A 12,150-nucleotide genomic window follows, 5' to 3' on the forward strand; every position below is an offset into this window, starting at 1 on the left:
TAATTTGTAAAATAAATGAAAATGTATAAAATACAATGAACTCACTAAACAGCTTCGTAATATTTCTATCCCTTACTATCTGTTTTCAGGTAATTAGATAATTTAATTATTTTGAGAAGAAAAACTGATCGGTAATATAAATCTATTGCATTGTCGTCATGAAATACATAACAGAGATATTAATATTAATATAAAAATTATTTAAGATCAATGATTTAATGCACGTTTTTTATTATAGAAATATTGAGCAATTATTTAATGTCATATCTACTTTTTTTTTTTAAAGTTTTTGGATAATTCATTTTTGATATTAATAGCAAAATAACTGTGAATCCTAAAAAAAATATATAGAAATATGCCGAAGATGTTTTAAAACTCAATATTGAGATAAATAACATAATAATAACGAGGAAATATTTGCTATACCTTGGTTTTTTATAATGCCCATTAATGTAAAATTTCCCCGTTAAAATATCATAACAATCTTGTAAGTCTCCTTGTCGCCATCTGTTTAAGAAATATCTTACTATCGAAAAATAAAAATCACGTATAAGACCCGTAAAATCCTGCTTTGTATTTTTTATAACATTTGCCTTTATAGCTGGTGTACCAGCGTACTGCAATGAAATTTTATTCCCGTTTTCATACCATAAGTCCCCTAGATGGAATTTGATTTTATTAAAAACATTTTTCATGTTTTTCTCTATATTATATCTCCCAATATAATACTGAACTAGATTTGTTCTATCTAGACAATCTATACAATTTGTTCTTATTACTCCTTTCTGATATTTGTCATTCATTTTTTCGCCAAATTTATCTAAAACATTTTTTACGCTCAAAATAAATTTGTCAAATTTTTCTTTATTACTAATAATACCCGAATTATGAAAATCTAAATTCATGAAGTTTTTTTCATCTTGAAATTTTTTAAATTCTTTATTAAGTTCCCCTTCATACCCATTTTGTTTAATTAAATTAATATAAAAAAAAAATTTATATTTTTTTTGCAAAATTTCAATTGATTTTATGAAACATTCTTTGTTAAGTTCGTTTTTTGATATTACAATTGGTGGGGCATAAGCTAATCCTACTCGGTGAGACCAAATCAATGGTATTGATCCTCTAATTTGTAAATATGAGTAAACAATATCCATACCTATTTTTATAATTTGTTCTGTTTCTACATAATTAGACACATAGCCTTCCGGGTTACTACCCCGACAAAAATATCTCGCGCCACAGTTTTTCCAGCATCTTCTTGAAATTAATATTAATTGCATATTGTCAATCTTATAACCATTAAAATATCCTTGAATACATTTCTTAGTCAATTTTTTTAGTTTTTTATCAAATTTTTTTAAATTTTCAATAGGCACATAATTAAAAATAAAATCTTCTCTATTGGAATTGTTATTATCTTCCATAGAATAATTATTATAAAGTGGTTGGTAGCTAAAGTAAATTCCTGATTTTTCTAAAGTTTTTTTTATATTTTTTACTATTGAATTTTCCCCCGGCCCTTGTAAATGAATAATTTTTACTTTTGATATTTCAAATACATCCGAGTAAAAATTTTGACTATTTTTTATAACTTCTGTTATAAAAATAATGTATTGTGAATCCATAATATCAATTTTCCCATATATACCATAACAAAAAAATTCAATGTTTTCTGATATGACATTATAATGAACCTTTTTAATTGAGGAAATTTTCATCTTCTTGTTCAATATTTTAACCTTAAACATTTCGGGGCAAAAATGTTTGAGATTTTTTATTTTCAGAATTAATTTTATAATTTCAATATTTTTATTTTTCATATATTTTAGAGAATAAAATTTTTATATCTTAATCTACAATTTATAAGCTTTTTAATATTATTTTTATACAACATTTTATTTTATAGTTCGACAATTTTGTCGGGTTTTATTAATAGGGAGTCTAAAATACAATCTTCAGATACATTCACAGAGTCGCCCAAAACACTGCCATTTATTTTCGCACCACTTTTTATTATTGAATTCCATCCAATAATACTGTCTTTTATTATGACATTATTTCCGATTAGCACATTATCAAATATAGTCGAATTCTCAATGTACACATTCTGTCCAATCTTAACATTATCGCCGATTACTACATTTTTTTCTATGTCATGTTCTTTAACTAAATATCTTTTTAAATACATGTGCTGACCTATTAAATAATCTTTAATTTGTCCAATGTCCATCCAAAAACCTCTAAGATCGAATGTACCGAGCAGGTTATCCTTTACAATGTTCGGAAATATGTCTCTTTCCAGTGAACTCTCTTTTAATTCAATACGGTTTAGTATTGATTCGTTGAAAATATAAATTCCGGCATTTATTCTTGAAATTTTCAAAGCCTTTGGTTTCTCAATAAAGGATTTTACTGTATGTGTGTTTTCGTGTGTAATTACAACGCCATAACGAGATGGATCTTCCACACTTGTGGTGAGCATCGTGGCTTCGTAATTTGTGCTCAAATGATAAATCATCATCTCATATAAAGGATAATCACAAATGACGTCACTATTTAAAACGTAGAAAACTCCTTTTAAATGGCGTCTTGCTAGTGCCAGAGGTCCCGCCGTGCCAAGCACTTCATCTTCTTTCGAATATATAATTTGAATATTATATTTAGTTTCATACACCTTAACTTTTTCTATAATCAAATCTGAATAATAATTCAAAGCCAAAATTATTACTTTTACTCCGATTTTGACTAGTGCAGATATTTGGTGTTCTAAAATTGGTTTGTTAATAAAAGGCACTAAGGGTTTAGGTAGTGTGTAGGTCAAGGGTCTAAGTCTTGTCCCATAACCTCCTACAAGAATTAAAGCTCTAGGTTGATTTTTTAAATGTACCATTTTGTAAATAAAGGTTAAAAATTTATTGTTTTGCGTGTCAACAAATAAACTCGTTTACAAAAAAATTAACATCAAAAACAAAAAGAATCTTTTGTTTACTAAAAAAAATTTATAAAAATGACAATTTTTTATTTATTAAAATTTAGATATTCTTCAATTTTCTGTTTTACATTTTCATTTTTTATCTTTTCTAAACATTTTTTTATATTGTCAATTTTTATATTTTTATTTTCTAATCCAGTCAAAATTCTCAAAATGTTTAATGTTTCTGAGGTATCAGGAATTTCATTCCAGTTAATTTTAAAATTATTTTTTTTGGCGTTTTCAATCCACTTGTATTGATTGTCTCCCAATTTATTACTAAAATTTGACAAATAATGTAGACCATTTTCAATTGTATCAGATTTCTTAGAATTGAAATTATAAACTTGTCTTTGTGTTTTAGACAAATCTTCAGGATTTATTTCATCAAAATATCCTTCAATATTTGCCATTTGCATTTTGAAAATGTTGGCTTTAGGAAATTGGTCTGACAATTTTTTCAGATTTCCTAAATATTCAGTTTTATTTTCTGCACATTCAAAAGTCTTGTTAAATAAAAATTCATAATAAATTTCTTCATCTTTAAATTTATAATCTTCAAGATTTTCTTTTATAGAATCTTCTTCTTTCTTTTTAATGTATAAATTATGGAAATGATGTTTATTGACTTTATTGGTAAGTTCTCCTAAACTTTGCATTGCTTGTAAATTTACAACTATTTCATCGTCTTTTTTGAGTTTATTTAGAAATTTAAAAGCTTCATTGAAATATCCCATACAATACAGAATTTGGGATTTTAAGACATCCCATTTTTCCCCTGAATGTTTATTGGCAATTTTCAGTGCTTTTTTATATTTTCTCAATTTGTAAAGAGCATAGGCTGATTCGTAGGAATCTTTTTGACTAAATTTTAATGCTTCTTCGAATTTTCCTATGTGTAAAAATGCGACTGCTTTGAAGTTTTTTATGTCTGGTATGTCTAAATTTGCTAATTTTTCGTGTTCTTCTAAAGTTTGAAAATTATTTGGATCGATCATCTGGGGCAAAAAGTTATAAAAATTTATATAAAAATAAAGACATTTTAAATTTATTGGAATTTAAAATATTAATTTATGGTTCATTGAGAGCATGCCTATAAATTAAATCAAAACAGCACTCTTTTAAAGACAAGAATGGCTTTGGTGATGGAGTCAAAAATTATGTGTCAACTATAAATAAGACATAACTACTTTCTTAAAAACTAAATTATTTATTTGATGAATTATTTCCAATGTTTACATACATTTGTTAATATTTTCTTTTTTATTTGACATTTTTTAGAATTTACTATAAATTTGTGCTTTTTTTTACCCCCATGAATTTTATGCACGAACTTTTGACTTTTACGAAAGAATCCCATAATTCATCTTAAAATTTAAAAATCCGAAATTAATCGGTGTTTTCTTCTAATTTTTTATACCCCGTAAATCAATGGACGAAAAAGAAGCCATTTTAAATATTCTTAAAAGTAAAGAAATCGACTTGTCCAATGATTTTTTTAATAAAATTTATAAATTTGTACAAGATCGAGACATGTTAAATTTACAAAAACATGTATCAGAAGAAGTTTACAATGAAATTTTGGCTTTAGTAGAAAATAACAGGCATTTTAGTCCTGAGCAAGTTTTTCAAATTGACGATGACATTGAAATGCGCTATAAAATTCCTAAAAATTTGTATATTGACACTTTTGTAGAGTACAAACCAGAAAAAGACGCGGACTTGGATATTCTGAACTTTCTTAATAATGAAGCCGACATTGAAGATCGTGCTCAATATGATTCTGTAGAATCAAAAATGGATTTGATAATAAAATTATTAGAAGAAAATCGAATAGTTTTGGTACAAGGAGACACGGGGTGCGGAAAGACTACTAAGATACCAAAATATTTATTAAAGAAATATTCTAATATTGTCTGCACTCAACCAAGAAGAATAGCGGCCATTAGTATTGCCAAAAAAGTAGCCAAAGATATGAACACGAAAATCGGCAAACTCGTTGGATACGCAGTGCGATTTGACGACTGCACTTCGAAAAAAACAAAATTAAAATATGTCACGGATGGTATTTTACTAAAAGAAATTGTCCGTAAAGAAACTTTAAACAAATACGATTGTTTGATCATCGACGAAGCTCATGAGCGAACTATCAATATTGACATTTTACTGGGATATTGTAAAAAAATTTTGAACAGTAATTCAAAAACCAAAATTGTACTAATGAGTGCTACCTTGGCTACTCAAAAATTTATAGAATTTTTTAATTGTCCATTTGTGGACATTAGACATAAAATTTTTCCATTACAAAATTATTTTATAAAACAATATGAAAATGAAAACTGGTTCGAGGAAACAATCAAAACTGTGATACAAATTCATAATTTTGAGCCTCCTGGTGATATTTTGGTTTTTCTAACTGGTCAAGAAGATATCAAAGAAGCTTTTGGTATTCTAAATTCAGAATTGGGTAGAGAATCCTGTGAGATTTTGACTATTTATAGCGCCATGTCTGCACACGACCAGGAACGTGTGTTTTTAAAAACCGATAAACGAAAAATTATTTTGTCTACAAACATTTGCGAAACTTCTATAACTATAGAAAATATTGTATATGTTGTAGACTCAGGCAGAGTAAAACATATGAGACATTCTAATAATCTTGGTATGGACATATTAGAGACAGTTATGATAAGTAAAGCTCAAGCCAAGCAAAGAAGCGGCAGAGCTGGCCGGACTAAACCGGGCAAAACATTCCGAATTTATACAAAACAAGATTTTAATAAAATGGCCGATTTTACGCCTCCCGAAATTTTGACTACTAATGTTTGTAGTGGAATTTTAACTATAAAATCTTTAGGTATTGATGATCTATCGACTTTTGACATGATAGACAAACCTAAAGTTGATTCTATAAACGACGCTCTAGAATATTTATTTCTAACCAGAGCTGTAGATAAAAATGGTAAAATTACTAAATTAGGATTGAAGATGTCTTCTTTGCCTTTAGATCCCAATTTAGCACTTACTCTTATAAGATCAGTAGAGCTTAAATGTTTTCAAGACACTGCTATAATTTCAGCAATGTTGACTATTGATCAAATTTTTATTGATGTTAGTAAAGAAAACAAAAATTTATATAAAAAATTTTTAGATTCAAAAAAAATCTGGTATGACGAAAGAGGTGATTTTTTCGTCTTACTTAAAATTTTTAAAGAATGGCAAAAAAATAATTTTAGTGAAAATTTTTCAAAAAAGTTTTTTTTATCTTTTAGAAATTTGTGTCAAGCAAAAAAAATTGTAGAGCAATTGTCTAAAATATTCTGTACAGATAAATCTTCTGATATAAGCAAAGTCATGGAAGCTTTTTCTTATGGATATTTTATGAATATTGCTAAAATTAAAGAAGAAGGGTATTTTACAGTTTTTAAAGAGACAGAATGTTTTATTCACAGTAGTAGTTGTTTATATAAAAAAAGAGAAAATTTAATTTTATATTTTTCTATTGTGAGAACAAAGAAAGAGTTTTTAAAATATTGTAATGTGGTTAGTAGTGAAATTTTGTGCAAAAGTGTGAACCATTTATTTCATAAAAAAAAATAAACTATTTGTTTTTTTAAAGCTTACAGCTTTACATATTAAATGTTAATCGTTCTATAAAGATTTTTTTTATAAGCATTAAATATTATATCTTTTTTATTAATTTTAAAGCTTTATCATTTTGAATTTTAGATTAAATTAGCAAATTTTTAATTACAAAAAAAAATTGTAAAAATTTTTTTTTACAAATAAATTTATAAAAATCATTATTTAAGCTTTATTTCTTATTTTTGATAGTATTTTTAATTTTACTCCACATTAATTTATATTTCTCATCATCTAATTTATTATCTACCACATTCCATTTTATAACATTATACCCAGACAGATCATTTTTATTCATACTACGAGTATTTACAATATAAAAAGTAGGCACAGTATTAAATAAACTCGCTACATCTCCTATTCCCCACTCATTAATTTGCCACTCACTTCCATCACAGAATATTGCCACTAGCATGTTCCAGTCGTCACTTGTCCAATCTTTTATGTCTTCTTCTGCTACAAAAACATGACTTTTAATTTTAAATTCCGTTTTATCAAAAATTAAATCTTGAGATTTTTCTAAAGATCCCGAAGTTAATAAAATTTCAATATTCGACAAATTTACAGTGGCTGTCAGTGAAGAAGACACGATAATTTTGTATTTTTCTGTTATTTTTGATTTTAGAATTTCGTCTGTTTTTTCTGCTATTAGATCTTTGACCCAGTGGTAGTCGTGTTTACTGTAGTATTTTGACTCTGGTAGATCGTATCTTCCTTGTGACTCGACTTCATTTTCTTTCTCAACTTCTTCTAGAATGATTTTTTGATCAGAATAAAAAATCGAGAGAATGCCTTTTGTTTTACATTCTCGTAGATATTTTGTGTATTGGAGATGTTTGTTACATAAAAAATATGCTAATTGTTCAAGTGTATATTTTTTCTTAGTTGTTTCTTTGATTTCTATTTCCATGTTCTTGTCGTATTCTAAGCCGGAGATTTTTATTTTATTTTCAGAGAAAGAGACGCTTTTTGGATTTTTAAGGATATCGCTCAATATTTCCATATGGGACGAAAATAAAAAATATTTATAAAATAAATTTATTCAAGGAGCTACTTTCCTATATCTCATTTTACTCCAGTTTTTTCTTCTGTTTATTCGACTTTTATTTCATCTAAGTTTGTTTATTGTCAAGCACAAATCCAAAAAGATTAGTGAATAATTCGCTAATCTATAGCTGCTAGAAAAAGAATTTTACAGTATAAAAAGATTTTCTTTATTTATGCGCATAAATAAAGAAAATTATTACACCAATATTGTTCTCTAAATAATTAATATTACCATAAAGATCTATCATCTTAATATAATGAAATCTATTCAAACATAATCTTTACATTCTTTTTTTACATTCTTTTTTACATTCTTTTTTTTACATTCTTTTTTACATTCTTTTTTGACTCCTTAATGGAAATTGTCAAAAATGTCTCTGACTCTAAAAATACAGTAGAAATCCAAGGAAGAAGTATAGACGTACCAAATTACAGAATGATGTTCTACAAAACAGAATGGCTAAAAATCTACACACCAATAGTCGAACTTGCGAAAATCCAAATCAGAATGAATTTTATAAAAAAACAAATTGACATTAGAACTTGCGACTTGACAGAAGACACTTCTTTTCTAAACAGGACTGAGCAATTTCTTAAAGCCATAAATCTTGGCTTTAGCATTGAAGACTCGCTTTCTATTTTAAAATTCGCTGATGTTTTTCTTGATAATTTTAATATTCACGAAGTTAAAATACTGAAAAATCTGCACATAGAAAGAGCAATAGGCCGAATGATAGGGAGAGATGGGAAGACTAAGACTACGATTGAGTCACTTTCCAGGTGTAAGTCACTTATTAAAGATGCCAATATTTTTTTACTTGGGCCTATTGAAAATACAAGAATAGCTAAAGATTCTTACTGTAGATTAATCATGGGATCTCAGCCGGGGACGATTTACAATAGACTGAGAAATATAAGGACGAAAATTAAAGACACTTGTGGATCAATTCAGACAATTTACAATGAACTAGAAAAAAAGCAATAAAAAAATATTAATAATTTTAACACATTATAAATAAGTTTTTTTGAATATAATTATTATGATAAATACATCTTATATTCTTTACAATTTTAAAGGTGTTTTAGTTTTGACAGTCTAAATATTTCCCTATTTTTTGCCCCCTATGTTTACAGATTTTTTAGGACAACAATCTAATGAACCAACTCCTGACACTTCAGAGACTATTCAGATTTCTTCTTTAGCACTAATAAAAATGCTCAAACATGGCAGATCTGGTGTTCCTATGGAAGTCATGGGTCTAATGCTTGGGGAATTTGTGGACGAATACACCGTCAAAGTCGTCGATGTCTTCGCCATGCCTCAAAGCGGCACTGGCGTCACTGTAGAAGCAGTCGACCCGGTCTTTCAAATGAAAATGATGGACATTCTAAAAGCCACAGGGCGAAATGAGACAGTGGTGGGTTGGTACCACAGTCACCCTGGATTCGGCTGCTGGCTAAGTAGCGTAGACATCAGCACGCAGCAAAGCTTCGAAAAACTTTGTAAAAGAGCTGTGGCTGTCGTCATTGACCCAATTCAAAGTGTCAAGGGCAAAGTCGTCATAGACGCATTTAGGTCAATAGGAAATTCCTTAGGAATTATAGGACAAGAACCAAGACAAGTCACTAGTAACATAGGATATCTTAAAACTCCTACACTTATTTCTATAATACATGGTCTTAATAAACATTACTACTCTTTTAATATAACATATAAAAAATTTGATATTGAACAAAGAATGCTACTAAATTTACACAAGAAAACATGGGGCGACAACTTGAAGATGCAAGAAATTAAGCTTGACAGAAAAAACTTATCAGTTTTACTGAATAATTACAATAAAACAGTAGAAGAAGAAAAAAATTTAACGGGGAAAGATTTAGTAATGTCAAGAGTGGGGAAATTAGATAGTAAAAAACACTTAGCAGAATTGTGTGATAGAAATATTCACAAGATTACTGTTTATAATTTGTTGTATTCTCTTCATTCTTTCATTTTTAATAAAACTGATTAAAAAATCTCTAAATTAATTTTTAACGAATTTTTGTTAAATTTTATAGTAAATACAAAAAGAAACTTTTTTATTTTTTATATAAATAGCTTTAAAATTTTTTGAAACACACGCTAAAATTTCCATACCCCAAAACGGATTTGATTTTTTCAATAAAAACATTATGAAATTTTTTGAAACACACGCTAAAATTTCCATACCTTAAAATCAGTTTAATATTAAACCTAAAAAACGCGTATAATTTTAAATTTTACCCTATAGACACATATTAGAAATTTTTTAAATAAAAAAAACATTTAATCTTAACATTTTAAATAAACTTCATTGAAAGTTTTGTATAAATAAAAATATCTCAGGCTTTTTAATATTTGTTAAATTTGGTTCATATTGAAAAAATTTTATTTTTTTTTAATTATAAATTTTGATGCAATAAATACATGATCTGATGGGAAATGAATATTAGGCAATCCAACCACTCTATCACAATACTCACTTTCAATATTACTGAGTATACTTTTAAGTTCCAATTTATCATTATAAAAAATATAATCTATCACTCCTTTAAAAGTAGGTGTAAAATTCGTAAAATTAGTTTCCTCGTTACAATACGCGTCAAATAAATTTAGAGAATTTTTCACCGGAAATCCAAAGGCATTCGTTTCAAAATCTTTATTCGTAATAAACGAGTAAACATTTGAATCGTATAAAGAATTAAAATCTCCTAATAAAAGAATGCCTGCGTCTTTAAATTTTTTACTAATTTTTTCTAATTCGTCAATTAATAAAAGAGTTTGTACAAATTTTATATCTTCATATTCTGGGTCCCAATACAAATGTACATTGACAACTATGAGGATTTTTTTAGTTTCAAGACATTCTAATAAGGTGACTGTGGCTATATTGTCTTTTTTACCGTATCTAGTCATTAAATTGACATTTTTTACAAATTTATTGTCATGTAATAATTTACTATAAAAATCTATTACAAGACTTTCTATATGCCGGAATTTACCTTTTTTCCAGAATGTCGCGCATCCGTCGACGTTTTTAGAATCGGGAATATTTTTAGATCTACCTTTTGGAAAAAAGGTCGAATCATATTCACATCTCAAATCTAATTGGTCTTTATAAAAATCTTGATAATTGTAAATTTCTATCTCTTGTAGACACAAAATATCCACATTATACGAACAAATATTATGTAAAATGTTTTCTTTTCTGTATTCCGGGTTTAAAATCCAAGTAGGTGGGTATCCCAATTTTAAAGCACTATAATTTGATAAAATATTAAATGTTCCACAAGAAAATGCGCTATAATTTTCGTCTTTTTTTATGACTGTGTCCAACCATGTCCTGTCAACTGGCGGGCTGTAATTCGAGTTATGTTCCCTACAATATTGTAATAATTTTTTTTCTTTATATAAAATATTAAATGGACTTATTAGTGGATTATTATTGATTTCGAAGACAGTACAATTATAAAGACAACCCAATTCCATTGGTATATTAGAAATTAGATTGTCTGATAAATAAATTTCTTTGAGATTTACCATTTTACCCATTTTTGGTGGTAAAAATTTGATTTTATTTTTACTAAGATTTAATATTTCGAGATTTTTAAGTATAAAAATGTCACTGGGAATGTTTTCTAATTCATTTCCTCTTAGATTTAGTTCTTTTAAAAAAATCAATTGAAATAAAGAATTTGATAAATGTTTTATTCCTTGAAAAGAGAAGTCTAGTCCTAAATAATTTTCCAAATAATTTTTAGGAACAGTTTTAAGATTCTTTTTTTTTGAATTTTGAAGATCTTCCATTAGGGGAAAATTTTTTACGAAATTTTAGTAAAAAAAAATTATTTTGTCCAAGACGAAAGTCGTAAAAAATATTTTTGGATTTCAAGTTACATTTGAAATTTATAATAAAATAGAACAGATAAATAATTAACAAGTCGAATTTAAGAGTACAAAAAAAAATTAAATTATTTTAATTTAATGAATGAAAATTAGTAGAAACTACTACATTCATCCCAACTAATCCTTTAATAGCTGTCTCGATCATTTTAAACTCGTCTTCATTAAAAGTACATTTTTTTTCTAATAAAACGTTAACAATTTCTTCTTCAGGTGAAATCACGTCAGTTCTGATTCCATTGATATTAAAAGGATAACAAGCCCCTTTAAATATTTTTTTACAATCATTCCAGCTAGTTTTTCCTTCATTTTTAATATTTTCTACTAAAATTATATAATAATCTTGAAATTTCTGTTTTATATTTTTTATTATTGAGCCAAAATTAATTTGAGATTTAGAAATTATTTCTACTGGGACTTTGACAGTCATGACTTTCCTCTTGTTGTCTCTTATGAATGTTTGAATGTTGATTTCTTGGAGTTTTTTCTCGTCAATGTCTGTGACAAATTTTTTTATAATTTCTGAGATTTGTTTTTCAGTTTCAGTTTGGGCCGACATTTT

General features: G+C 27.1%; 9 protein-coding genes across 9 annotated transcripts; 3 read left to right on the forward strand and 6 right to left on the reverse strand.

Annotated features, from left to right (window-relative positions):
- Window positions 1–251: 251 nt before the first annotated feature.
- Window positions 252–1,751, reverse strand: VNE69_01204 (phosphoinositide phosphatase SAC1 (SAC1); the record flags this gene model as incomplete). Its single annotated transcript, XM_065472338.1, has 1 exon — window positions 252–1,751. The coding sequence occupies one exon, from the start codon at window positions 1,749–1,751 to the stop codon at window positions 252–254; it is 1,500 nt and encodes a 499-aa protein (XP_065328410.1).
- Window positions 1,752–1,903: 152 nt separating this feature from the next.
- Window positions 1,904–2,893, reverse strand: VNE69_01205 (mannose-1-phosphate guanyltransferase; the record flags this gene model as incomplete). Its single annotated transcript, XM_065472339.1, has 1 exon — window positions 1,904–2,893. One exon carries the CDS (start codon window positions 2,891–2,893, stop codon window positions 1,904–1,906), a length of 990 nt encoding a protein of 329 aa, XP_065328411.1.
- A 128-nt stretch (window positions 2,894–3,021) lies between these two features.
- VNE69_01206 (putative signal recognition particle subunit SRP72) lies at window positions 3,022–3,972 on the reverse strand (the record flags this gene model as incomplete). Its single annotated transcript, XM_065472340.1, has 1 exon — window positions 3,022–3,972. The coding sequence occupies one exon, from the start codon at window positions 3,970–3,972 to the stop codon at window positions 3,022–3,024; it is 951 nt and encodes a 316-aa protein (XP_065328412.1).
- A 433-nt stretch (window positions 3,973–4,405) lies between these two features.
- VNE69_01207 (ATP-dependent RNA helicase) lies at window positions 4,406–6,574 on the forward strand (the record flags this gene model as incomplete). Its single annotated transcript, XM_065472341.1, has 1 exon — window positions 4,406–6,574. The coding sequence occupies one exon, from the start codon at window positions 4,406–4,408 to the stop codon at window positions 6,572–6,574; it is 2,169 nt and encodes a 722-aa protein (XP_065328413.1).
- A 214-nt stretch (window positions 6,575–6,788) lies between these two features.
- On the reverse strand, window positions 6,789–7,619 carry VNE69_01208 (cell division control protein 73 (CDC83); the record flags this gene model as incomplete). The annotated part of the gene is made up of 1 exon (XM_065472342.1): window positions 6,789–7,619. The coding sequence occupies one exon, from the start codon at window positions 7,617–7,619 to the stop codon at window positions 6,789–6,791; it is 831 nt and encodes a 276-aa protein (XP_065328414.1).
- A 399-nt stretch (window positions 7,620–8,018) lies between these two features.
- Window positions 8,019–8,648, forward strand: VNE69_01209 (RNA-binding protein PNO1 (PNO1); the record flags this gene model as incomplete). Its single annotated transcript, XM_065472343.1, has 1 exon — window positions 8,019–8,648. One exon carries the CDS (start codon window positions 8,019–8,021, stop codon window positions 8,646–8,648), a length of 630 nt encoding a protein of 209 aa, XP_065328415.1.
- Window positions 8,649–8,787: 139 nt separating this feature from the next.
- On the forward strand, window positions 8,788–9,678 carry VNE69_01210 (proteasome subunit RPN11 (RPN11); the record flags this gene model as incomplete). Its single annotated transcript, XM_065472344.1, has 1 exon — window positions 8,788–9,678. The coding sequence occupies one exon, from the start codon at window positions 8,788–8,790 to the stop codon at window positions 9,676–9,678; it is 891 nt and encodes a 296-aa protein (XP_065328416.1).
- A 395-nt stretch (window positions 9,679–10,073) lies between these two features.
- Window positions 10,074–11,492, reverse strand: VNE69_01211 (CCR4-not complex 3'-5'-exoribonuclease subunit CCR4 (CCR4); the record flags this gene model as incomplete). Its single annotated transcript, XM_065472345.1, has 1 exon — window positions 10,074–11,492. One exon carries the CDS (start codon window positions 11,490–11,492, stop codon window positions 10,074–10,076), a length of 1,419 nt encoding a protein of 472 aa, XP_065328417.1.
- A 169-nt stretch (window positions 11,493–11,661) lies between these two features.
- On the reverse strand, window positions 11,662–12,147 carry VNE69_01212 (ribosomal protein eS7; the record flags this gene model as incomplete). The annotated part of the gene is made up of 1 exon (XM_065472346.1): window positions 11,662–12,147. One exon carries the CDS (start codon window positions 12,145–12,147, stop codon window positions 11,662–11,664), a length of 486 nt encoding a protein of 161 aa, XP_065328418.1.
- Between the last annotated feature and the right edge of the window lie 3 nt (window positions 12,148–12,150).

The sequence above is a fragment of the Vairimorpha necatrix genome, chromosome 1, assembly GCF_036630325.1.
Source record: "Vairimorpha necatrix chromosome 1, complete sequence".
NCBI classification, from domain to species: Eukaryota; Fungi; Microsporidia; family Nosematidae; genus Vairimorpha; species Vairimorpha necatrix.